The sequence below is a fragment of the Hirundo rustica genome, chromosome 11 (genome assembly GCF_015227805.2).
Source record: "Hirundo rustica isolate bHirRus1 chromosome 11, bHirRus1.pri.v3, whole genome shotgun sequence".
NCBI classification, from domain to species: Eukaryota; Metazoa; Chordata; class Aves; order Passeriformes; family Hirundinidae; genus Hirundo; species Hirundo rustica.
In genome coordinates, this window is record NC_053460.1 from 13456613 (window position 1) to 13484042 (window position 27430).

The 27430-nt window shown below is 40.4% G+C and overlaps 1 protein-coding gene and 1 long non-coding RNA gene across 7 annotated transcripts in view; one reads left to right on the forward strand and one right to left on the reverse strand.

Moving 5' to 3' along the window:
* Positions 1–9057: 9057 nt before the first annotated feature.
* LOC120757816 (uncharacterized) lies at positions 9058–18193 on the forward strand. Its single transcript, XR_005702679.1, has 4 exons — positions 9058–9154; positions 12652–12837; positions 14318–14571; positions 16313–18193. It is a non-coding gene; the product is annotated as an uncharacterized LOC120757816 (long non-coding RNA).
* A 1996-nt stretch (positions 18194–20189) lies between these two features.
* Positions 20190–27430, reverse strand: part of PHKB (phosphorylase kinase regulatory subunit beta) — a 72895-nt gene continuing 65654 nt past the window's right edge. For all 6 annotated transcript variants that reach the window (XM_040075077.1, XM_040075078.1, XM_040075080.2 and 3 more), the window contains 4 exons: positions 25272–25401; positions 24775–24882; positions 23380–23520; positions 20190–21166 (listed from right to left, as the gene is read on the reverse strand). In XM_040075077.1, the coding sequence (XP_039931011.1) occupies positions 21029–21166; positions 23380–23520; positions 24775–24882; positions 25272–25401 (517 nt within the window). In that variant the 3' untranslated portion in view covers positions 20190–21028. The remainder of the gene's footprint in view (positions 21167–23379; positions 23521–24774; positions 24883–25271; positions 25402–27430) is intronic.

A 27430-nucleotide genomic window follows, 5' to 3' on the forward strand; every position in this document is an offset into this window, starting at 1 on the left:
CCCTCTGTCTGGTAGAGGTGGAGATATTATTCTAAACACTGCTCAGATATTTAAGAAATGGCTAGGAATAATGTTGGCAGGCAAAATTAGGAAAATAAGATGGGAGGGAGGAGGTCGTAACTTCAGAAAAGCTTTTAGCCTTCTAGATGTGGTGGGTTCTCTTTATCAAAATATCAGGAAAAGGTTAACAAAACCATCATAATCAAAGTTTTAGTTTTCTTTTTGCTGATGCTTGAATGTTATTTTCTTTGAGCTGGCTGTGCATTCCTTCGTCTCCTTGTAGTTGATGCATAACAATTTTTAATTTTAAAATATTACATCCCCTCAGTCTGTAAATAGCAGTTTGGCACCTGCGGCTTTTCCAGGACTTAATTATGGAGTTTTATTTCCTGATGCTTTAATTAATCTTGTGCAAGCTGTAAATGTCAGTACACAGTTTTACAGCATCTTTACTGTTGGGAAGTCAAATAGTTGAAGGATTTTTTAGCAGGATAACTTCCTCTTCCCTTTCAATTTCCCCATCTAAATTTATGGCAAAATGCACCTGCCTGAAATGACTGCAGTGATTTTAGTGGAGTTCTGCATCCCTGAGCCCTGTTTCTTTGCATGCTGTCGCTCCGTGTTTTGTTTGTTCTCCAAGAGGAGAGCCAAGTGATCTGTGTGTGTTCAGACTCTCTATCCTCTTACCTTCAGTTACAACGCCTCCAGGCTGGAGTTGCCCTTCTGATGTTGATGTAACCTAAAGTCTTTCTACTCCAGAAATAAAAATAATGCTTCTGCCCAGTCACAGTTAGAACAGTTGTTAGCCAGAGAACTCCATAAGAAGCAATTTCCAAACTTCTGTCTCCTCTGGCTATGTACTATCAGAATTATGAGAACGTAATGGCTAATAATGAGCTGCCTGTTTTTAATAAAAACCGTGCCAGTCTCACTGATAGCTCTTCCCAGTCCTTTTGTCAAAGACTTTTGACCCCTTTATATTCTAGATAAAACTTTCAAAATCAGTGTGCTTCTGAACTTTTCTTCATGTGTACAATCCCTGAAGCATTACGTTTTCTGGGAATTGTTATAGCAAACATGTCACTATATGAACTACTGGCAGTCAATAAGCTGTAAAACAGTTTGCTAAACATTATACATAGAGTTAAGTTTTATGTATTGACCTTCCAAAACCAACTCAACAAAAACCCTGGAATTTTTTGCTTTGAATAATTGAAGCTTTCTTTAAGGAAATAAACCTACATTAAATCTATCTATCTATCTATCTATCTATCTATCTATCTATCTATCTGTCTATGGCTGGCTAGAAATGTATTAAAGGTGATACCTTTCCCTTCAGATGGACTTTGAGATTTGTGTACCAGCTCTAGAAGCCTCTTTTTTATTACAATAAAATCCAGAGCTTCCACAGTGCTGGCAGAAAATGTCCATTTTTCTTTGAACTTGTGCATAGAAAGGAAAATTAGTTGTCATAAGGCTATTACATGGTAATAAATATCCGAATTTTAGAACTTAGCCAAATGAAGAACCAATGTGGTTCAGTAAAGCAAAGATCAAATTAATCCTTGAGAATTATTTTCTTTCTGCTTAAGGGATGTTACTGATACAATGTTGGATTCCAGCCAGGGTATCCTCCCATTCATCTAGTAGGTTAATTGTTTGTTTTAGTGTTCTAAGTTACAAAAACTAAGGGAGCAAATAAAGCAGCATATTTAAAAAGTTTTATATTGTGGGAAGTTTGCAGGAGAAACTTCTTATTTTCAACAAGCCCCTCCAAGATGTCTACAATCAGACACTCTACAACAGCTCCTAAGTAGTGGGTGCAACTCAAAACCAGTTTTGGTCAGAAAAAGCCCTCCCATTAACTCCAAAGTTTGCTGATAGACCCATTATATATATAACATACGTCAGATTTCATGCTAGTGGTAGCAGAGCGTAGCTGAAGGGATATATCCAGGGATCAGGTTATCCTAATGTGTGTTGTACAAGTTATACCTGTATAACAAAATCAAATACTCGCAATTCAGATTGGTTTGTTGGCCACACAAGGCAAGGATCTGCTCTCTTTAGCTTAGAGAGGGGCTAATGCCAGCCTTCACTGAGCAGTCCTTTCTTGACATGTATTTCCACCCTCTGTCAATAGCATGGTTTCAGGGGAAGCAGGATGTGGTACCACAGAAAAATCCCCAAATCTGTCCCTGCGGGAGATGCATCTGTAAGGAACAGGGTAAGAGAAGTCTGCATTACTCTTGGAAATTATTCTTCTGTGCATAATCAGTACTGGATTTTTTCCTAGTTAACTTTCAAAGTTTATAGTACCCTGTCATCCCAGCTATTCTTGGCTAGTTTAGAACTGAAAGCTGATTTGCATTTGAGGGTGGGATTTGTTGGTTTGGGGTTTTCCTCCGTTCTATTGCCATTGCCACACAAACATTTCCGTTTGGTTGCTTCATGCAGTTTACTGAAGTTTTGTGATGAAACCTATGGTAAAATTAGAGCAAGGTAAACTCAAAGATTTTGCTTTCAGGTCCTGGGTAGCAAATAACTTGTGGTTACATGTGGAAGCAGCTTGCCAGGAACAGCTGCATATCCAAATGAGGATGCCAGAAGCATTTTCCTGGTTATGGAAACAGTGATCTAACATAAGATCCCTGGGTTGCCAACCAAGTATTCTAACATCCACGTTAGGCAGATCTGAGTTTAACAGTTTGTTCAAGTCCTCTAGTAAAATATTCTACCAAAACACTCCTTTCATGCTTTCGTGTGTTTGAGGGGATTTTTGGAGAATGTTGCCATATAAACAAATATGTTAACATCACATATCTCAGTAGCAATAGGGACTCATGGGAATAAGATCAAAGATTACTTTTTGATGTCATGAGATAGAAGCTAGACAGGGTTTTATGGTTCATGTCATCAATATGAAAAAACATGGCAGAAACTAAACATGAAAAGCTGTTGTTTGGTCTGACTGCTTTGAAATGGAATGCATCAAGATCTCTCAGTGAACTGTATGGTAAAGTCATAGGAGCCATTGAGCTTTTTTCATGTGTGTGAAGTTAAAAGTAGTATTACTTTTTATTTTGCTTCTTTCTGTGAGTCCTACAATATGCACTTGCATTGATATATTCGCAGTGTCCAACATAGTTTTAAACAAAATGTATTTACATCAGTGTATCTGAGAATTGCTGAGAAAGATGCTCACTTGCTATTTTTAAAAAACAGCATGTCTGCAAATAACTTCAGGTTTGAAATGTTACTTTCTGCTTCAGTTTCTTCTTTTTTAAAATTTTGTGATATCCAAGTGTCTGTACATCATTTATTTTCTACCACATTTTTTCCATTTACCGCTGGTTTTATCTCTTTTCTGCTTTTCTCTTAATTTTTCTTTAGGATTATCTTGTGTGATTGATTTTCATACCAGTCTACTTTTAAAGCAGTGGTTTATAGGACTGTGTTGCCATCCAGAAACATCTTTCTTTTCCCTTCCCTGCTAAGTCCTATCAGCTGTGCTGGCAGAGATGTGTGTGAGCGAGGCAGAGGATTAAATCAGGCAGCAGCCTGAGGGGACAGCCAAGGTGGCACTTCCACCTCAGGAGCTGGATGGGCCCTTGCTACAAGAGGGGCACTGGGCTCCTCTGCTCACTTGGCCTCACCTGGTAAACAGTTTCAATAGAGTCAAGAGTTACAGATTTTTTTGCCGGACTGTTGCATTAAATTGTGTGGGGAGTTGGGAGTGCTATGACCTGACACCAGACAGAAATGAGGAGCAGAACAGCAGAGTAGAACGGAGCCATTTTGGGGCTCAGGAGCTGTTATGCTCCTTGCTGACTCTTCTGTTGGAGCCTCCTGCTTTTGGGGGGAGTGTCAAAAATGTCTGAACTGATGCACTGGTTTGCTGCCAGGGAGAGCAGAACCACCCCTCACATGGATTGACTTTAGCAGCTGTAATTAGGAGCCAAATTGGCTCATTAAATTTCCTTATGAGAATATAATAAGACCATGAAAAAGTGTCTTGCAGAATGGGTTTGGTGGGTTTTTTTTTTCCTTATAATGGGGTCATGTAGTACTGTGTCTTGAGCACCAGCACTGGTTCATGTCAATTGACTGACATTGTTAACTTCAAGTGTAGTAGGTGACAGATTAAGGGCACTCTGGCAATCTATGTGTGCAGGCACACTTTGTATATTACGGTTTTAGTTTCATATATATATGAGTTTTATGACTGTCATTACATTAACTACAAATGCAGATACACAAGCCTTGAGAATTGATTTGTTTCACTTTAAGAAACTTAAAAATTCTTCAGTATGATGCTGATGTTGTCTAAGTACTTTGGTCACAATAGAGTAAAAAGGGTGGAAATCTGTTTCTAACTGAGCTTTCCATGTGTGATTGATGCTGTTGTTGATGTGTATTCATAGATACTTGGCCCTGGATTATGCATGAACTAATACATAGAACAAAAATGTCAACTGAAGTGGTATGGAATTAATGTATTCCTGTGCAGGAGAATGGCCATGATGGTAATGCAGTTGCACTGTTTAGAGAATGCAGGTGTCAATGAAGTATTGCATTTGATAGTGGGTTTTGCCTCAGGCATTAAAAAATAATCTGATGTTAAAAATAAAATATGTTTCATGTCACTGCAGCATTAGAGAAGTGCTTTTTCAGATTTTACAGATGACGGCTCAGGTTCTGTTCACTCAGGATGGATTGTGTCAGCCCCACTCTGTTACATAACAGGATATGAGTGATAAAAACTGACAGTATGCTGTGGATGGGAAATAAAATCTAGTTTCCTCAAACCTGCAATAGAATGAATGCAAATTCTCATGAAGCACTTTTGTACTCTTCTTGACATGGAGAGGGTTCTTAAGCAGAAATAACTCTGCTGATGTGTTGGAACTGGTTCTCTGCTCTGTACACCAAGTACTGCTCAATGCAAATAATTCTGCTCCAGTGGTGCTAAGGAGAGAGTTTTGTTTTGTCTATTATTTGTGTCTTCAAAGCAGTTCTTTCAATAAACATATTTAACTCTTCCTAGTTCGGAATTAAAAACCAAATATTTTGTGCTTAGATTATTCTCCTAGCCTGCTTTTATTTTCTTACTGAATATTCTTCCTGAGGTAGTTTTGCAGCTATAGAAACAACTTAATGGCTCATTTTGCTCTTTGTCCCTTAATACCCTATTTCTTTTTTGTTTCTGCATATGTTCAGAACCTACAGCACGTCAAATACCAATTTCCTGTTTTCTGTCCCATACAGATTTTTGAAATGTTGTTTTAATTTAACATAAACCTCTTAAATCTTATTGTATTGTTCTTTGTGTTCTCCATTCTAAATCTATTGAGACAATTAATTTAATTTTTTTACAGAATCGCTCATGCAAATGCTGTAGATATTGCACATACTCTAGAAGAACAGGGTTTTAAGTACAATAAGGTATAAACTGCACTAAACCTTATATTTGAACTGGGGTTGGCCTAATGATGGTATGCAATGGACTAAAACAATTCCTTGTCAGACTGGAAAATTTTCATTTCATGCAGCTGGTTTCCTGACCAGTGCTGGGTCCTTTCCTGTGGATGACCTGGCCCAGTATATTCTACAAGCAGCACTGTGCAGTTTGTCCTGTGTTTTGGGAGAGCATTTTCAGGAGTTTGCCTTCGGAGGGAGGGTATAAGCCTGTAATTCCAAGGCACCTGCTTCTCCTTGCCTCTGTCTCTTTGAACTTTTAATTGATCCCTCTGATTCTCTTTTACGTGGAATTCTTTCCTGGAGGAATGACAGCAATCTCCTTTCAGGATTAATTCTAGACTTAGTGAGAGAGACAGACAGTTTGGGCCATGAAGCAGATGCATTGGTGCCCTAATTAGTCTCAGAAGGAAGGCAGGAATGCAATTGCAAGGAAAAATCCTCTGTGATGGCTTCAAGGTTTGGTCATATGGCAGGTGAGGAGCACGGGCCCATGCCTGCGCAGGGCAGTCATGGCAGCTCTTTTCCTGCCTGTTCCCTTTCCCTGAGTGCTAAACCCTTTGGCACTGGGCACTTCTGTAGTGCATTGTGTCAGTAACACAGCACCTTTCGCACAGACACGAGCTCAGTGCGAGCCCAGCACATCTGCTGGCGGAGCTGGGGAGTGGTGACTGCTGCACACTGCACACCACGAAAGTGAATTGCTGCTGAAAATGTGCTTCTCCTATGTTTAAAATCATAGCCTGACAGTTGTGATTTAATGTACAGCGTAACAGGTGCTGCACTTTGGGCCATTCTCAATCTCTTCCTCATGCGTGGGCAGCTTTGGAGGCTGAGACAGTTCCCTGCTGCAGTGTTGGTAATGTGCGCTGCAGTTTGCTTTAATCCATGTGCTAATGCTCAAACTGCAGCTTCCAGCTGTTCTTCCAATACATGCAGAACGAGTTTTTTCACAATATTTGGTGCTTGAGGGATCAAACCCGCGTATTTATTCAGTTGGAATCGTTGCTGTCCTTTTATGGTGGTGGTTTTTAACATTGATATTTTCTGTGTCAGTCTCCAGGAATTTCCTGCCACCCTACCAAACCATTGAAGGTGTCAATGAGAACGGGAAGTTGGCTACATAACAAAGGTACCGGGTGTGCCCCCTGCATGCACTGCATCACTTGTGCTCTTTCTTTTTGATCTTGTGTGATGTATGCCCCTTCTCCCCCCTTTTTTTCCACTGTGGACAATTAATCTCTTACTCTAGTTTCCAGTTGTCACCTGATTTTATCAACTGTAAATAAGAAATAACACAAAGAAAACAAAAATTTAATAATGGAAGGAGGCTTGTGTTTTGTTTTGTCTTTTAAATTCAAATAATTTCGCTGAGTGAATTATAGCCCTTGTTTATGGAGGTTTGTCTCTGAAGTTTGTTTGGTTCACCGTGACAGGTTTTTTCCTTTGATGTTTCCTCAAAATATGCATGTTTTTCACTCATTGTCATGCCCAGTTACTAGTGAAAAGTACTTCTATGCCTTCATATTTTGTGGTAATACCTATTTAATTCTCAGTTATTACTTCTTCTCTAATGACCCGAACCCTGATGCGTTTCCATTCGCTGGGTTCAGATCTCTTAATTTTCAATAATTTACCAGCCCACACAGAAGAATGGATCAATCAATAAACAACCAAAGAGCTCATCCAAGCTGCTTAATATTTGCATTGTTAACTGATATTGGTGAAAGCTTCTATACATTGATAGAGCCCCTTTGGGCTCTGGATGAAAAAAAAAAAATTTAATTCACTTACACTCTTTAGCTTTTTGTCACCAGATACCTTTCATATATGAAAGCTATTTAAAGTGCCTTTTTTTCCAAAAAAAATTCTTTTTAATTTGGTTATGAAATATGCTGGCCTAGGTATTCCTAGCAGATTTTTCTAGATATGTTTATTGGATACCTGACTGTCTTTCCACTGAAAGCTACAAATATAACAAATTATATTTTCATAGTAGCACTACCACATCGATTCTCAGTGGAATTCTTTGAAAATATGCATGAAATTAACTATTTTTCCATTAAAATAATCAAGTCAAATTTGAGAAGAATAAAAAGAACTAAATGTAAATGTTTTCTTGCAAAACTCCATAGAACACAAACCCAATGCTTGCCCAAAAATCTGCATTAATACATTAAGGGCCTTAGCATCCGAATTCAAGAGAAATTACTGCAATGTAGTGGAAGAGTATAACTGAGATGGACATGACCCCAGATTAGTGCACTTTCATTGAATATTATGTACTGTTGACTCAGTCTGAGAAATTAATTTTCCAACTTTAATGGGTTTTATGTTCTAGGACAGAGTGGACTTGAGGGTTTACCCTTGTTGCTAAAGGGCAGAAGACCATTAAGGTTGTCATATGATTTTTGTATCAATGTCATATTTTCCCTTGAAGTCTCAAAGGTTTGCCAGCAAGTTTCCCAAGTTTGTGCTTTGGGAACAGGGTACAGTGAAGCTTTTGGAAGTGCATGTCTCTGTCAATGATTCTGCTTTAATGTAGATCTCAGAGCAACATTTTGACATAAGGAGATCTTACTAAAGGCAGGCTTTGGTAGTAAATGGACTCAAATTCCTTAAGTATCTTGGATCAGGATAATCTTTTCAGGATAATTGCATCTCATCTTCTCTCATGCACAAGTGTATTTAATGTGATCTTCATAAAACATTAGTCACCAAAGCCGTCGAGTGGGGCTAAAAGTTTGCCTCAAATATTGGAAAGCAAGCAATGAAATTAAAAAGAAGAAAATAAATAAGAGAGAGAGAACCTTAAATAAGAGAGAGAGAACCTTAATGTCTTACTAATTACCCCCAAATTGTTCCCATTATCAGGGAATTACAAAATCCATGAGTTAATTATAATAATCCTTATAAGGGCAAATGGAAACCTCCAAGGGCAGCTGAGGTATTTTTAGGTATAGAATTTGCCACATTTGAGGCTGAGGAGAGATTTGTTGATCTGCAGAGTATATTTTGCTGAAGCAGGAAAAGCTGTGATTGCCTCAGCTTAGGAAATAAAGGAGTAAATCCATCCAGTTGTGTTTGGGAAAGAGATCTGACTTCTGCTGACTCACTGTGAGGGAAGGAGAAATTACTGTGGCTTTCTGGTTGGTTCTTGATGGAGGCTTCTTTAATTACTTTGTAGAACATCATGAGTGCTCCACCCTGGGGAAACAGAAGCTGTTTTCTGCAGTTGCCTGAACAGAGTCACAGAGAAGGCAAGTGGATTGAGCACAGCTTTACAGAGTTACTTAGAAAGCTGGGATTTAGTACTCACACCCCAAAATTCATATTGTGCAGTCTGCCTTTAGGCAAATTGTTTCTGCAGACCAAAAAGCACACATGGATGTGGCAAGAGGCAGAGCCCTGTTTCACCCTGTTACACATAAATTTGTGTACAGCTGTGTATAGATACACACACACATGTGGAGCACAGCACAGGGGCATTTCTAAGGCCTGAGGTGGAGGATGTGCTTTTGCAATTCATGCTTTAGAACACCAAACTCCTCAGCATTGACGTTTTCCTCTTTCTGCAGGGTCTGAGACATGGTTTGTGGAAATCAAACATCGACGTGGCTCTCATGTTTAAATAAATCCTGGGAATTGGGGAAGGATGTGAAGTGTCCAGGTCAAGGTATAGATTAATTAAACTTTCTTGCTTAATTTGAAAGGCTTTTATTTTGCTGTGTCTAGCAAATGTCTGTATGAGAGTGGCGTGCCATTGATCAGCAATGAATCTGAAATAATGTTGGCTCTGCTTTTGACTAACATATATGTTTTCATAATGCAGGTTAAACCTGGCCTCTTCACTTACAGCTTAAATTTTTAGTGTCAAAAAAGTTTGTACTTTATATGGAAACCATAAAACAACTAATATGACTCATAGGATTTGAAAACAATTCTTGCCTGTTTAGGCACTGGAAAAATGAACAGATGCAATACATGCCATCAAACTAATTTTCTGGAAGTAGTGGAAACTCTCTTCACTTCTGGGTTACATTGCCTGGTGGAGGTGCAGCTGATGCCCAGCTTTCCTCTTATTCCCATAACGTTTTATGTTACACTACATTAAAAAGCTGACTGGAAGAAGTAGTAAACAATCAAAATTTTCATGAGTTAAGCTTTGAATCCCCCATTTATCTAACTGATATAGCCTGGATATTTACTGATATAGCATTCCATGAGAGACAAATTATCCTTGTGTGCTTCTAGGTATCCCCAGAAATCTGTAATAGCAAGCTATATAGTGACAGCAAGCTAGGAACATAGTGTGTGGCAGGATTATACAGGGAAAACTATCTGGGCTACAGAAATAAATTCTGCTTCCCCAGAATAGCTGATGGTATTTCAGTCTTTAAATCGTTTCATTTAAGTAGTTCCTGTCTTGAATTGTTAACAGTCTCTGCATTAATGTCTTGAGCTTTTTTAAACCTTGCCATGTAGACTTCTGATGAATATGTATATATGTCCCCTGCCCTCTGGTTATGGAGTTAGGCGCTAAAAAACGTGCAGTAGTGTTTACTTAATTTTTAAGGCTTTCTTTAATCTGTTATTAGGCTAACTTTTGTAGCACATAACATAGATTGGTCCTCTTCCAATGGCCTAGCTCTTTCATCCTTTATAAAAAGAAAAGGAGAGGTAGGAGAGATGTAAACTTTCCTGGTTAAACTGTAGAGACAGGAAAAGAAAATACAGCAGTGCCAGTGAAGCTGTGCCATTCTCTGGTGGATTTTTCCTTTTTTTCCATTTTCCCATAGTCCTCTGTGCCTGTTTGCCTTCTGCTGGTCCTTGCTGACTCTCACTAATAGTGAATATAGGGAAAGCTATGTTAGAGGGGAACCTGAACCGTCCTTTAGAAACAAACCATGTTTTGTCATTCCAGAATTAGGATTTCACATTTCCCTTCTTCTATCCTAATCATGATGTTGTATCAGTTGTTATAACTATTTTTGTGGCTCCCTTTGAAGTGTAGAGCAGGGGGATTGTTTTGGTTTCATGGAACTTTGTTTGGATTTGGGATAGACTGCTGTTTGTTCCTAGTAGAAGGTTTTGGTGCAGTCAGACAGCAGAGATTTGGGTGGAAATCTTTATGGAATGGGGCGGTGGGAACAAAAATATGCCCAAGCGCCAGGTTTACAATGGTAAATAGCAAGAGTAACTAACTGTACCTTGAACTCTGAGAAGAGGAGGCACAAAAATCTTCTGAACTGGAGCTGTTGAGCACAGCTGCCTTCTTAGTCCCAAGAGCCCAGAGGACAGGTAAAGCAGGTGCAGGATGTTTTCAGCTGCTCTCCCCAGGGTGGGCTGTGTGCTCTGGACTGGTGCACATGCAGGGCTGGGGACAGGAGGGGATCACTGCCAGCCCTGTCACTGCTCTCTCTGGTGACTCAGGCTAACAATTAGAAAGGCTTGGTTTGCATCAACATGCAGTTACCTCTCTCTGATATCTGAGTCTAGCATAACTTATAAATCTAATTCGTCTCTTAATTTAGTATGAGACATTCAGTCTTTAAATTTGCATGCTGTGAGAATCACTAGATACCCAGTTGTGCTACAGTCAGTTGACTGTGTGCTCTCTGGTGTGTTTGCTGCCTGCTTGCCCATCAAAGAATCCAGAGAGTGCTTTGTGGAATTTGTACAAAGTGTCTGAGGGTAGAACACACTGAAATGGAGTTTAGTTTAAGTGTTGCTAGCCCTTCAATTGGGAAAACTCGGAGAAATCTGAAACCACTAGTATAAAAAAGTTATTTGATGTAATAACAACAAAATGTAATTAATATTCACACTATATTATGCTTTCAATTTAAAGAAGTCATTACAACCTTGGTTTTGGCTGGCTAATGGATATAGGCTTTGAATTTCTGAGTTATGAATGTTTTTAATTCGTGAAAGAATTAATAACACCCATAAAGTATCTTAGCACAACAGCTCTTCTCAGAGAATTTAATAATTAATGTCAAATCTGTAAGAGGAACTTGTTTGTGGTTCAAAATAAATTATAGAAGAAATCAACAGAGAAATCTCTCCTGGCAAACTCTGTGTATTTTTATCTGTAAAAACAGTACCTGATGAGAAGGGAATCCAAACTTTCCTTCCTTGCATTTAGTCAGGTTTTCCTGCCTCTTCGAGGAGGTTGAGCTTTTTCGCTGGCTTCCTCCCTAGAAACAGAAAGCATTAGATTTATTACACAATGATACAGAAAGCACAGGGCTTGTCTAAAATGAGACCTCTTAGACACACCAAAGGTAACAAAGCTTGTGACAAACTGTCTCGATTACCCAAGATTATTCTTGGTTTGAGATTTTTATTCAGCCTTCTATCTTTACAAGTTACCTGCTTGCAGTCATTGCATGTTCTTATTACTGGCTTCAGTGTATTCAGTATTTCCAGTGAGTTTAATAATTTTTTTTTTTTTTTTTTTTTTTTTTTTTTTTTTTTTTTTTGGCTTGGCTCAGAATTTGTGTCTGTGAGTATCATATTTTGAGATCAGCACAAACAAGTTGGAAGTATTTGCAAAGCTTCTGTTGCAGTCTCCTAAAAACACATATTTTCAGTGTTGGTGTTGTTGATTTTTTTTTCCCCTCTGGAAAAGAAGGTGAGCTTCTTTCTAAATTTTGCAGGTATTGCAAAAAAACCTATGTAACTGGAAATCATTTTTCAGTAAATATTAATAATAATCTTTCCTTCTCCATGTAGTCTTCCCTATCTAAAATGAAAAGATAAAATGTTGGATTTGTTTTCTTCTCTTGTGCTACCTTTATTTTAACAGTGTTGCCTCTGTGGGTGGGCTTTCAACTAAAAAAAAATCAGTGTTTTTAACATGTCTATTGTCACCAGGATTTTTGAGTGAGAGGGTGATTTAAAATACTCTTCATTTGAAAAATTCAGCTGCTTTGTTTGTGCTGATCCTATTGTTGTATCCATGGAAACTGGAGGGCTAAAGCCAGACAGCTGTTGAGTTCTCTTCTAAAATATTATTGAAGTTTGTCAATACAGAACTTCATGGGCCTGTTCCCAGTCTGCAGGCTTGGATATTGGAGATTTTCTGAAAGATTATATAAAAAAGGCATGGTGAATACTCTTAAGTATTTGTAATTTTTTGTAAATTTTTGGTTTTTTTTCCTCCTCTAGACTGTTATTTACCAAATTGAAAATTTGAGCTGACAGCCTCAAACACATAATGCTGTAACTTTTGGGATAGCTGGATGGAGCAAGGAGCAGAGAGGAGTGACTGGAATCACAGGAGACATCAGTGGCAGCCTCAGGGGAATCACTTGAAAGAATGAACCACTGTTGTCTGAGCAATAGTAAGGACAGGTAACCAATTCTTTATTTGTCCTTGACCACCATCTTCTCTCTTACATAATGCCTTCCATCTCAAATCCTTGCTTTGCAAGGAACTGCAGAATATTTTTTGAAGCAATAATTTCTGTAACTGAAGCTTGGTTCAGAGCAGCGTTTCAGTCTGACAGGTCATTTAGGTACAGAGGAAATAATAATGTATCATGATGGACTAGAAGAGATAGCTGACACCCCATGGACAAATATTTACCTCTGCTTTATGCATTTTTGGGTGGGTTACATTAAAATTAATGAACTGCTGCTGTCTTTGAAGGTTTCTCCTTTTCTATATGCAAATTGCAGTGTCGTTAGGGCAGTGCCTCTGCAGTCTGTGTGAGAGGGGAGGTGTCAATGGCCACAGAACATCCACTCCAGCTGTCTCTTAACCTCTGTTCTTTATATCCTGAAATGTACCATTTTTGTACTTTTTGTTTTATTTTTGCATGACAAGTAAAGGGTTCTGAAACAAAAGCATTTAAAGCAAACCAGAGTCAGGTCCAATACAAGATTTGATATTTTAACTGGGTAAAGAATTTTCTAGCCAGTTGAGGCAATGAGATATTTCATATAAAGGCTTCAAGATACAAATGAGTTCTCATAGGCACACAGTTAACCTGATATAAGGTAATGAATACTCCAGTACTGGGAGACAGATAGCATTAAGGTAAAAAAAAAAATAAATCAAGAAGCAGTAAATTCATTTTGTCACTTGAGGCTTGATCCAAAGCTTGTGTGAATCATGGAACTGAAACAGAGACTGACAGCACCGAATCTGAAAACCTGCATTGTGAAGAAAGCTTAATTTGAGAAGAGTTGGTAAGTTTGCTCTGTCTTGGCCAATGCCTCAAAGGACAGGAAGGACATTACAATTTCTGCATGATAAGAGGATTTTGGAAACAATTTAAAAGATAAATGATATCCAAATACTATTACTTGTTTTTGTGTTCTCATAGCTCACTATAAAATGTTTTTAATATATCTAGCAAAAATAAACTTTCAAGGCTAAGGTCTCCCAATGTACTTGCATTTTTAAAATATATATTATATTATTCCAATACTTTTTATTTTTAAAAGATAAACATAAACATGTGGCATAAAAGATGTTAGCAGAAAATGTTAGTAGAAAATAATCAGGAGGAGGGACTGTAGCCTCCCCAGGCATGGTACTTAGGCAGATGCCTTCCTTCTCATAAAGGAGATGCACAGGAACCTGCCCGGGCTCTGGAGCAAAAGTCTCTTGCATCTTTTCTGTAAAACATCTGTGCTTTGAAGAGAGAGAGCATTTATTGCAGCTAGAAACAAAAGATATTTGACTGGGTGCTGTGAGGGCAGTTACCTGTCAGTTGGTTGGGAGAAGAAAAATTTCTAACCATACATCAGGGTCTCTCCAGACTGCCAACCTGGACTTCCCATTTTGAAGGATTCTTGTGACTACAATAATTATTATTTCCAGCAGCAGCCAGCGAGGTGTGTACAGTCTTTGGGGAGTATTTTTGATGTTCCTGCTTCGACTGGAGTAAAATCAGGCACAGGAATGAGGCTGATCAGCCGTAGCCTCTGCTGTCTGCATGTCCAGGAACAGCTTTCCAAGTATCCTCTGATCCTGCCCAAAGTCTTCTGGCCAACAGGAAGCATCAGTGGGGCACAGGGCTCGTCAGCCCAAGCCTCCAGTGCAGAGCTGGCTGGTAACTGTGGTGGGAGCACATGCAGGTGAGGATGAGGTGGGACTGTTCATTGATATTTTCACCATCATATCTTCCAGATGTGCTCTGACATGGCCAGGAAGCAGGTGTGAAAATTGGTTTCCCTGTGCCTGGTGCTTGCAGGGTTTACAGCAGCCACACTTGGCCACGGTGACCAAATACCTTTCTTGAGTGCCTTTGCCTGGCTCTCTGTCCATCTCTTTTTTCTAATTTCACACTTGAGTATTCTACATCCTTGGAGATGAGGAAATCACCAAAAGCAAGACCAAAGCACAGCAAGTACTTAAATAATTTTCACTTGCATTTAAACCTCTGAGGTCCCTAGCACTGCAGAGAAAACAGCGTTGTGGGGAAGGATATTTGTTCACAAAGAAAAGCATTTTGGATTTAGTTACCTGGCTCAGTCTGGAGACATGGCATGAAACCGTAGGGATTCATTTTGCATTCTTAAAGGCAGTTTTCTTTTCTCTTGCAATGCTTTTATATCCTAGCCAGCAATGTTAAACACCTTCCAAGAATCTTGTTAACATTTTCTTTCTGGTTTGTTTTTATTACTTATCATCGATTATAGAGCGGATGCACAAACACTGCAGGTTAACAGAATGTGCTACAATCTCCTCTAAGCACATGGTTAATGCTTCCTTTAGAAATGTTGCAGTATAATTTATCTTCAGGCAGTGCGAGTTCAGCTGTGCAGCACAGCTCACTAAAAGCACATAGCCCGTCACTGGAACCCAGAAATCTGCTGGGCTTGCTTGCCCACGACTCAGGTTAGTCACCTCCTGTGAGGGTCTCAATGCAGGCAGGTCACTCCTCCTGCAGTACCAGGAATTCCAGCTTTACTGGCACAGCTGGCAGCCCTGCTGCAGGGAACTGATACAGGAGCCTTCAACAAGCAAAGCAGGAACTCGAGATGCTTGTAGGCAGCTGGGGTAACAACATCAAAAATACACACTTGATTAAATAATTCCAGTCCTGCTCACTGAGGAATTACATTCTATGTTCTAGGTTTTGGAACATAACCCAGGGGGCCATCCATACATTATTCTTCAGTGATGGGGTGGAAAGTGGGTTTAGGAGGTGTTATTTACTCACAAGTTCTTTTTTAGTAAAGTGTGTTTCCTACCAGAATGGAGTGATACACAGGGTTTATGTCTGTGGTACCGATACAAGCCAGCCTGATGCCCTCTCCTCATACACGTCCTTGCACTTGAGTGGATTTCCTGATGTGGCAATGCACAGAGACCTCTTTTGTTTCACTAGTGTGAAAGTTAAGAAATGATTCCTACATAACTTCTTTTTTCTATGCATGATATCACTCTTTCCCTCTGTCTGTCTGGCCTCAAATCCCCTAAAAACATCAACTGTGACACTTTCTAGGGGCTGAGCTTCCTGCCACTTGCCCAAAAGGACAAGGCTGAGGTGAGATCAATCCTTACTGTCGGGTGCTAGCAGGACCCTCTGTTCCAAAGACCATCTCTTTTGTCTCAAAAGTCTGTTTTATGAAATAAGAAGCTTATTTTTTGACCCGATCTTTAGAAAAGTAGCAATTATCCTGTAGGTATTTAGGGAAGAGGGGAAGTTGTTCAGTTCCTGTCTCCCTCCCCTTGTCAGAAACACACTGCTATGGAAGGTTCCAGACGGAGCCCTTGCAAGCCTTTTGGGAAAGTCTGATTCAGGAAACACCCACCACATGCAGACTTGTACATTGCTTATATCTGTTTTTTCTGCATTTGTTTTTGTTCCAGTTCCTGCCAATGTGCAAAAGGAAAAGCACCTTCCGTTGGAGAAAACACCATTGGTAATTCCTAATGTCAGAGTGCTACATGAGTAAATGAAAAGAATGCGCACTCCTTATTCCCCTCCCAGAAACAAACCCCTAGGGGAAATCCTTTAACTTCTCTCCACCTAAGACCCCAGCTGAGTTTCCGTCTTGCCTTCTCCCCGTATTCACACACAGCCCATGATTTGAACTGAGTGTGAAAGGGGCAGAGGTGTAGGTATGGAGAGTGGATATAACCCTGCACATTTTCTCTGGGCTCTCAGCCATGTTTTCCAACACTGTTGCATTTTGCGTTTATAGCACAGCAAAGATTTTCTTGCTCATTTAATTTTCTCTTCCCATGCTGCAGGGCTTAGTTCATTAGCTTAAAAGACTGTCACGCTTCTGGAGAACAGAATATATTTGGCAGGAGTTTTGTGGATAGTAATTATCTAAAAATTCAATCAAGCCATTTTTTGATTGATTTTTGGGATGAGATATATAGGCTTCAGTGGAATTAATTGCATCCTAGTATTTTTTTTTTTAAATTTATGTTTTAAGCATCAGATTGCCCCACCACTCCCACTTTCTTTGGTACATTTATTTTTTCCTCTTACCAACTATATACAGTCACTTCTAGGTAAATGCTCTGCCTGCATTGATTTATTAAATATATCTTCCAGTGATATTAGTATTGTAACACCCATGTAGCTGAAAGGAATTTTTACAGAAGGATAATTTTCAGTCTTAAAAATGCCACTGGCCAAGCAAGTAGACTTTCCTGAAAACTGCAGAAGGTACATGAACATAAAATAACACTGATTGTGACTGATGACCACTTCTTATGGAATTAATTTTCATTACATGAATTCAATGTATTAGGCTTAAGGAGCTATTTTAAATAGCAGTAAAAACAAAAAATATGAGACGTAAATTATAAGAGCAGTAATGCTAAAGCTGCTGTTATGAGACACTGCTTGCTGATCGGCCTTGATGAGAAAATGTTGCTCAGAAAAATGCCCCATCAGTGTTGTGATACCATCACATCCCCTGCTCCAGGGGATGCCAAAAAAAGCCTGTTCAGATCTGTATCTCTACATTTCCAGCTGTGGTGGATTAGAAAGTAGCAAAGAGAATTTCTCAGAGACTGATTTATTAACCTGGTTGAGCAATTTTTTCTGGATCTGTTCTGTATCAGTTGCACAGACTGATTTGTAAGAAAATAAGACTGAAAATTCACATGGAGGAAAGCAACAAAGCCAACAGCAAAAACGCCAAGAAAGCCTTGAACTGCCTGTATCACCTTCTTCCCTCCTAAATTCTCCTGAGGACTCGTGCACTCTGAAACGTCTGATGCTTTGGGAACATGACACCCATTAAATGGCACAGGAATCCAGTGTGAGGACTGGGTTTTGGTAAAATGGAAGGTGGCTGAGTTTGGGGGTGGAGAGGGCGCTGGGGTTACATCAGGAGTTGATACTGGAGATTGGAATTTCCCCTTTTTCTAATAGCAGAGGATTTTTTTCCTATGGTTTGCTTAACTAAAATAATTTGGTCTTCTCAAGAGTATCTGATAGAGAATTCTGGGGGTGAAAAAAAAAAGTGGTGCTAAAACCAATCCGCATTTTCTCCATAGCGGAACTTTAAACTTTTTCAGCTGTTGTTTTCTCATTGTTTTAATGGATCTTACTTCCTGTTACAGAATGGGGTCTCAGGTTTTGGAGCACTGTGAAGGTATATAATAAGGGAACTGAATGGTGTGAACCCTTTGGGACTTACTGCTTTAATGTCTGCAGCAACTCCATTGCCAGTAGGGTTTGCAAGTACACAGGACACTGTAGTGACTGGTGCACCTGCAGTTACTAATTTTAAGCCCAAAGGCATCTCCTTCCTTATCCTTTTGAGGCAGAATGTTTTCAAAGAAATTAGGACTAAGCCTGTTAAATATTAACCACACATCACTTGAGATGTAAAAACTGTCTGGTTTACTCTTTTTTTTTTTTTCTGCTATCCTATTTAATAATGTAGAAAATATTTAATATAAATTTTAATTTCTATTCCAGTTATCTCATATTATCATATAAAGCTATAATTTAAAAAGCAGGTTCTGTGAGAGCCATTTGTGTCAAGCTCCTGTGTCTTCTTTCTATTTCACCAAGAAAAAAATCAATATTATTTTCCATTCACATTCAAGAATCTTTTAAGAGAATGTGGACTCTGCTGGATTTTGGTATCTTCATCTTCTCATTTATCCTTATTTTGTAACACCTGAAAAATTGTCCCAATCATAATTTGATAAACCCTGTATTCAAGGCTATAAAGGAAAACAGGAACAGTTTGCATGGGCTTTCATTCCAGGTTTGTATAAGGGTAAATGATCACTGGCATTTTCATTCATTTGCCGTTCTAAGGTTCAGACCAAGGTTAGCAAACCTGAGGCTTGCCAGTAACTGAGGTGCTAATGGAGCAAGAGAGAAGGAGAAAGTAAGGGTAAGAATTAAAGTGATTTACACTTTAAATCACATGCAACTGCAAACCCAAAATCTGAGCTACAGTCTAAGAAACTGCCAGTGCTCCTGGAGTAATGCATAGGGTCTGTATGCAGAGATTGTTTCCTTTCAATGGGATTTACAGTTTGTGAACCAGAGTTCTGTTCTGTATTGCATGGTAAGAGATGCGTCCATTTCAAACATTAGTAGATTTTAACAACAAGAAACAGAGATCTCACTACTCACATGATCACTGAGCCATGGCCAGCTGCAGGGCTGCAGGCAACATTTAACAGAAGGGAAAGTGCAATCCATTGCAGTTGGGAACTCCCAGGGCAGTAATGCAGTAAAAAATCCGAGGTCATGTTCCATTGTTGGAACAAGGGGCTCAGCACTGCTGCCACCTGAGGCTGCTGCTGCACCTTGCTGCAGTCAGGGCAGCCCTGCAGCCAGCTGCTCCAGGGACAGACCCTGCACAGGCTGGGCCCACCCTGAGCCCTGGGGTGTCCCTGGCCCTGCTGCCCTGTCCCCTGCCACCCCCTCTGCGGGCACCGATCGCTGTGGGGCAGCAAGGCGAGCAGCAGCACCTGGGCTGTGCCCTCTGCAAGCACCTCTGACATCAGCGTGGAAACAACAACTTTACAGCTGAGCTGCAGCCCCTCACCATCAGGGAAACAACTCCTTCACAAGTGAGCTGCAGCTCCTCACCATCAGGGAAACAACTCCTTCAGAGGTGAGCTGCAGCCCCTCACCATCAGGGAAACAACTCCTTCACAGCTGAGCTGCAGCTCCTCACCATCAGGGAAACAACTCCTTCACAGCTGATCTGCAGCCCCTCACCATCAGGGAAACAGCTCCTTCACAGGTGAGCTGCAGCCCCTCACCATCAGGGAAACAACTCCTTCACAGGTGAGCTGCAGCCCCTCACCATCAGGGAGACAACTCCTTCACAGCTGATCTGCAGCCCCTCACCATCAGGGAAACAACTCCTTCAGAGGTGAGCTGCAGCCCCTCACCATCAGGGAAACAACTCCTTCAGAGGTGAGCTGCAGCCCCTCACCATCAGGGAAACAACTCCTTCACAGCTGATCTGCAGCCCCTCACCATCAGAGAAACAACTCCTTCACAGGTGAGCTGCAGCCCCTCACCATCAGGGAAACAACTCCTTCACAGGTGAGCTGCAGCCCCTCACCATCAGTTTAACGAGCAGAATGGCCGAGGATCTGTTCTAGAGATTAAATGCGTTTTGTGCTGCTCAAGTGGCCCTGCAGTGCTGCGAGGTGGTTCCAGTAGCAGGTGAAAGGTTGCCACTACACTCAGCAGGAGTCTCTATGTATGTCACTTAAAGTATTTTTGACAGGTTTGGGTTTTTTTTTGTACAAGCATTTGCTTTTTATTATTTTCATCAAAATAAAGCATATAGCATACAGTGTTTTCACACATTTAGGAGGTAAGTAAGTGTATCTCGAATTCTTTAATACCATGATAATGTATGTAATACAAAGTTATTTCTTCATTGATTTTAATTTAAATACAGCCTGTTTGCCTTTTCTTATAAACAAACTTTTATTGTGTTACCATACAGATCCCTTGTTAACTTACAGATGTTTAAATAACAACTGGGAAAATACAGTGATGTGTATTGCTAGAGATAAAAAGCTGCTCTATTAGGATGAAACCTGGATATCAAGTTACCAACCTGTAAATTAAAAAAACCCAACACAATAAAATGAATGCTGTCACTTGAACTGATAAAGAAAACCTTAAGAGAATAACAAATACTTCACTGCCAATCTGTAGAATAATAAGAAAATAATCCATTTTTTGTATTTCCACACTGATTGGTATGCATATTAATTTATCTTCTACTTGTTTGCAATTATAAATAAATAGAGGTACAAAGACAAAATCTCACACTGCCGTTCCCTTGAATTTACCAGCTACAGTAAACGCATATTTTAAGATCATACATTCCCATTCAACTTAATCAAATACCATAGGACTAACTTCATGTGCTCAGTTTCATGCTGCATAGTTGAGAAAGGAAAAAATCTGGTGGCACTTGGTATCTTTAATGGCACTTCTTTCAGCAAAGGATAGGATGCATTTGTGTCACTAGCCAGCGTTACCCTTCAAACCAGTCCCTTAAAATAGGCTTGAAAAATACACTGAACACTAAGTAAAGCGACAATTCCCGTGCTGTGTGCCAAGCTTTAGCTAACGGTGCAGGGATCATCGTTGCTTGGTTTCATTTCCCCTTCCAGCAGCAAAGTGATCACAGCCTTGCTCAAGTAGCTGCACGTTCCCTTTTTTCCAAGTGGGTGGGTGTTGTAGAATGCAGTCATGTCGCTCTGCAGAGAGGGAACAGAGCCTGCCATCAGTGTGAATGTGGAAAGCAGCCACGCACAGGGAAACAAGAACAACATCAGATTTGTTAAAAATGCAAATGTGTTTTTTGGACTCTAAAACCGGAGAATAACTCTGCTCAATTTTCAGAAATCTCCCATATGTACTTACCTGCATCTATTTCCTCACTGAGTTTTCCAGGACTGCACAGATACCACCTTCTTAACATTTTTTAAAATGTCATAGCTGTCAGAGAACAACTGCTCTCCTAAAACATGCAGCTGCGTCATGCCTGTGTGGTAGAATGGTGAGCCAGGGCCTTGGGTGTACATGAGGTGTAAACTGACTGAAGATTTATTCAGAAGGAAAAAATCCAAGATCCAAACCACAGGTAGCACATGAACTCATTCATTAATCAGATCACCAAAATAGGTGTCCTTCACTGAACACCTGTTTTTCACAGTTAGTGACATTAAAACACCTGCTTACTCTCAAATTATGTAGTAGCTGCTCTAAAAAAGGTTTAATGCTTTAAGTCAGGAAATTGGTAACTTGCATTAAATCAAGGGCAGAGATTGTGTGGAGAGAATATGAAGACTTCTGTAGTTTTAGGGCATGTCTGAACTTACTAGAATAAATACTTTTGCTATTTATTACATGTTAACAGGGAATTAAAGTTCAAGAGATCTGCGAGTCCTTTTAATGGAAGACCCCAGTTCAGACAAATCAGGTGTTTTTAGCAGTGTTAGGAAACCCTGAGACAGAACACCCTAAGAACCATCCCAGACAGGGTTAACTGCCAGCAGGCATCCTCCTGGGAATACCAGAGAGCTGCATCCCAGCAAATTTTAATGCAAGGAGCTGAATTTCCAACAAGTCTGAAATACTATTCACAACTCTAAATCAGGGGCTCTTTCTAAGAGACTGAAGGCATTATTCTGAGTAGGTATGGGCTTGGAGAGGAAAAATCCATCATTTCAACAGAGGCTAGGGCAGCACCAGTAAAAACTGGGGTTTGCATGGAATTTTCCTTTCTGTCTGTAGTCATTGGGGATTTGCAGCTTGTCACAGAAGTCAGTAGCAAATTCCAGATGCTGTGTGGAGCTGCCACTTGAGAGCCATTTGTGTGCATGAAGGGTGGTTTTGCTGTGGCCACAGAGTCACTACCCTCCAACATGGCCCAAAAGGATCATAATTTCCAGGAAATTGTGATCTTTTCTAAACAAAGGTATTGTGCAGATTGACACACTGCTGGGGCTGGGTATCTGGCTTGCTTTCAAATCTTAGTACAAAAAAACAGTGGCAAAAAAGTGAATTTTGAAACATTCAAAAGAGTTCTTAAGCACCTTCCTTTTAAAGGAGCTAAATTCAGCAAGAGGAAGAGCTGTTGCATGTCAATGTTACGAATCAATAGATCCTTCAGAGCTGGCACAGATAACTTCAAATATATTGTCCACAATAAAATGCCAGCTGGAGCAAGGAAGATCATCCTCAGTAGCTCTGGGACTTGTCCCACTGCTTTACCCTTATCTTCTCTTTCAACCAGGCCAATAAACCTGGCTTTATTACAGAATTTCAGAGCTTTGAGGCACCAAAACTTGTAGTGAGAATATTCAGAGATCTCTAAAGCATAAAACCTATAATTCTAGTGAAGTAAATATTAAAGGCATTTATTCCTTTATTTGAATTTTAGCCAAAAGTTTGCCAGTTCATGAATGCAACTCTAGCAGAAAAATCAGTAACTAAGAACAGTTCTGTATCTCAAGTTCTTCTTTAATACTGTCAATAGAAATTCTTTGGTTACTAAAGTTTTCTTAGTCTCTGTATACATAAGATCCTAAGTTCACAATTCCTTGCTGAGCTTTAGGATTTTTTCTTTTGTTTTTTTAACTCTTCTCCATTCTAGTGTTCCTCCTAATGAATTCTTCCCCCTTTGCGGAGAACTCTCCCACCTCACTGAGAGTCCCATTTCAGAGCATGGAACACAGAGTGTTCTCCTGAATTTTGAATTTACAACTCAGCAATAAAGTGCACCTCTTTCATCTCTGCTTAGATGCTCTTTGCAGACCTAGGCAGCACTTGGGTATATTAATTTCTTATTTGTGTTCCATTCTGAACTTCTGCCAATTGCTTTTTACTCTGAACTGCACAGAATTAACATTTAGCTCTAACTTCAATAAGAATGGTAAATTCTGTAAGACAGCAATATTTTACTCACTTGATTTTCAGCTCCCTTCGGACTGCTGTGATCTTTCTGAAAGTCATGAAATGCTTCTTGTACCACCTTGTCCAAGTCCACTTTGTCCTGGAACTCTAGCTCAGGATTTCTCTCCAAAATAACAGATATAACCATCAGCAACTAGAAGGCAGAAAAAGATCATAAGACTTTAAATTTCATTTTTTAAAATTTAGGTTACATAACAGCACTGCTAGTAATTGCATATGCCTCTTTCAAGCAGGAAGCCATTTAATAATGGCACAGGTAATAGTGCACAGATAATAGAATTGTGAATTTGATAAAAGAATCACTGGCAAAGCAGGCTTTTACAAAAGGTTACAATTGCTGGTGACTGCCTAGGTAAGAGCATGGTGTAAATGATTGACATTAACATCTCACTTCCTGGCTGGGAGCCAGGGAAGTTATTTTCCATTTTATTCAGTTCACTGTGTGGCTCACAACTGCTGTGGAGGGAGTGAAAAGCAGGAAACACTGAACCTCAGCATTTGGTTTTCTGAGGCATAATCACAGATGGTAAAATTCTGTTATGACAAAGTTTATAGAAACCAAAGGCACCAGTCAGCAGTAAAGCCTCGCTTCACCAGAATTTATGTTACTTGCATCTGAAAAGGGTTTAAAATAGGAAGGTGAACACGATGAGTGTCCTGTTCTAATACCTCCAGGCAGTGGAGTCTGCAGTTGTGTTTGGTAATTTTGTTATCTTTTAGCAGAAACTGGGGGTTTTCCAGCAATCAGCCTGACCAGGGGCTGTGAGGAGAACTGTGAGGGGTTGGATGTTCTGGGGAGGAGCACTCACAAGCACAAGGATGTGGGTTCTAACAAGGAATGCTGCTGACAGATGCCAGGCACCAACCGTGCAGCTGCTCCTGGTCTGATCTAAAAGCAAACACCGTGTGCAGTGGGGGGAAGGATTTAAACAGCCCCTGCTTTCCTCTTAGGATGAGGAACACAAGGAAATGGGAAGGTGGCTCATTCACTAGTGTGAAGCTACTTACTAGACAGCCTCAGCAAAAAGGGAAAGAAAAATCCTTCACAGCTGGTTATTTTAGAGCAGTTTTCCTTAGATCTAGGAAATTGTAAGGAAAAGGCATGGGCTAAAGACTTGAAGGAAAGCTACACTGGAATTATTAGACCTAATTATATTGGTACTGTCATTAATGTTTGCTGAAAGGGAAGAACATTATGAATTCACTCTGTTCTGAACATGTAACAGGAACCTGTTTAACCATAAAAATCTATGGAGAAACCACTGAAGCAAGTGTTTATACAGAAAATGCTATTTCTTCAAGTATTTGAGTCGAGGTTAGTTTTTTGTTTTGTTTTAGGCTGTAACATGCCAATGCACACTATAAAATATTACTACTGGCCACAGACCTCCACGATGATCTGCCGGTATTGTGGCTGGTCGATGTTTTGCAGCATATCTTCAACTAGGAGGGAAAAATTCATTTCATACATCGTCATATCCGATAAGGTTGGTTGCTGAAAAACAAATCAGACTTTTATTCAAATGCCACATGCATTAAATCAAACCCACTCCAGGCAGAGCCTACTTGCTTGTTGAACGAGTAATATTCAACTAAGAAATAATGACCACTGTAGGATCAAAAAGGGAGCAGATTTCAGAGTCCACGACTTGGAAAGAATCTTCTACACTCACGGTTTTATAAATGTGCTTTAAGAGAAATAACTTGCTTTCATTCTATTCTAATTATATTTTACTCCAAACAAAATAGAAAACTTGAATTTTTCTTTCCCCAATTAACAAGTTACTCACAGTAAAAGATTATGGCATAAAATACCCATTAATGATAAGGTATTACTGTTCCTGGGCTCAGGTGGAGCAGCAGTGCCCCTGTGGGATGGATTACCTGGGGCAGGAATCTCCCTGCCACGATCAAGCCGTTGGGGGTTCTCTCCAGGATCTGCCACACGCGGTCGTAGAAACCCGCAGGAGTTCTGTTCAGGGAGCCATCCAGCTGCCTCCTGTTCAGCCAGCTCCTGGGGACACAGGGACAGCCTGAGCACAGCACACTGCACAGCCCTGCCCTGCCAGCACACAGGGGAGCCGTGACCCCAGAGCACCCCTGCTGCACACACCGCCGGCTGTGCCCTCTGCTCAGGGGCACCTGAGCAAACACAGGGAATGGGCACGCAGAGATCACAGCGTCACACCAGGGAATGGGCATGCAGAGGTACCAGTGTCACCCCAGGAATGGGCATGCAGAGATACAGTGTCACCCTGGGAATGGGCATGCAGAGGTACCAGTGTCACCCCAGGAATGGGCATGCAGAGGTACCAGTGTCACCCCAGGAATGGGCATGCAGAGATACAGTGTCACACCAGGGAATGGGCATGCAGAGATCGCAGTGTCACACCAGGGAATGGGCATGCAGAGATCGCAGTGTCACCCCTGGGAATGGGCATGTAGAGATCACAGTGTCACCCCAGGAATGGGCATGCAGAGGTACCAGTGTCACCCCAGGAATGGGCATGCAGAGATCACAGTGTCACCCCTGGGAATGGGCATGCAGAGATCACAGTGTCACCCCTGGGCAATGGGCATGCAGAGATCACAGTGTCACCCCAGGAATGGGCATGCAGAGATCACAGTGTCACCCCAGGAATGGGCATGCAGAGATCACAGTGTCACCCCAGGAATGGGCATGCAGAGATCACAGTGTCACCCCTGGGCAATGGGCATGCAGAGATCACAGTGTCACCCCTGGCAATGGGCATGCAGAGATCACAGTGTCACCCCTGGGAATGGGCATGCAGAGATCACAGTGTCACCCCTGGCAATGGGCATGCAGAGATCACAGTGTCACCCCAGGAATGGGCATGCAGAGATCACAGTGTCACCCCAGGAATGGGCATGCAGAGATCACAGTGTCACCCCAGGAATGGGCATGCAGAGATCACAGTGTCACCCCTGGGGGTGCCTGTGCTTTATGGCACTGCAGCAACTGTGAAATCCACCCACTGCAGGCCAGTAACAGGAGCAGATCAAATCATCAGGCCTAATCATGTAACAAAATCACATTTCAGCAGAATTGTAATTTCCCGACAGTCTGTAGAAAACGAGTGGCCTGCAAGTTTAGAAAATTCAACAGAATGGTTTTGTAAAACTAAGGCTTTGAGCAAACCGAGCCACATTTTTCATGAATTGCAAATCCCGTTTGCCTTCAGAAGCATACTAGCTTTTTTCTTTTTTACTTAAAACCATCAAGTCTGGAATTTAATTTTCTTATTTCTTCTCAGTGTTCCTATAGGAATCGGGCTTTAGCTAAAATGTGTAAGACACCAGCAATGGAACTTGAAGAAGTGACATCCATGGGTATGAATGAATTGGTGGATTCACAAGACAGATTTAAGTCTTGTGTGGCTGTCCTGAATGTATTTGACAAAGAAGACTTCCTCAAGTTACTGAGTCCTTAGTTGCTTCTTGAATTTTAACTAGAAAAATCAACACACACATTACTTTTTAGAAAAACTACAATTAAATCACTGCTTTGCACTGTGCCTCATGCCTTTCTCTATTTCTAAGACCTGGTTCTGGTAGGCTGCTTGAAAAGAAAAAAAAAAAAAAAAAAAAAAAGGGAAATTCCCTGGTCAACTTTAACAATGTTGCTTTGCAGAGCTTTCATAGCCTAGCCCAGATTAATTCAGCACTAATAAGTTTGGGGGTTTAGTTTTTCTCCATTTGTATTGGTAGATAGACATGACATGCTTAGAATAAAATCACTTGTCTGTAAAATGACCTGTTACTCCAGACACCAGTGTGCTTGATGGAGTTACTAAAATATCTTGCATTAGAAAAACCCTTATCTCTAAATACTGGAGAAATGGTGAGAATTTCTTCTGAGATACCATCAGTAGAGAGAACACTAATTCTGACTATTCCATACATGGTTTTACACTTCAGTTTCTTAAGTGCAGCTCACTCCCAGCTACACCAGAAGACAAAACAAACAGAGTGTTGGTTTGGGTTTTTTTAGAGAATAAAAGGGAAAACATTATCACTAAGCA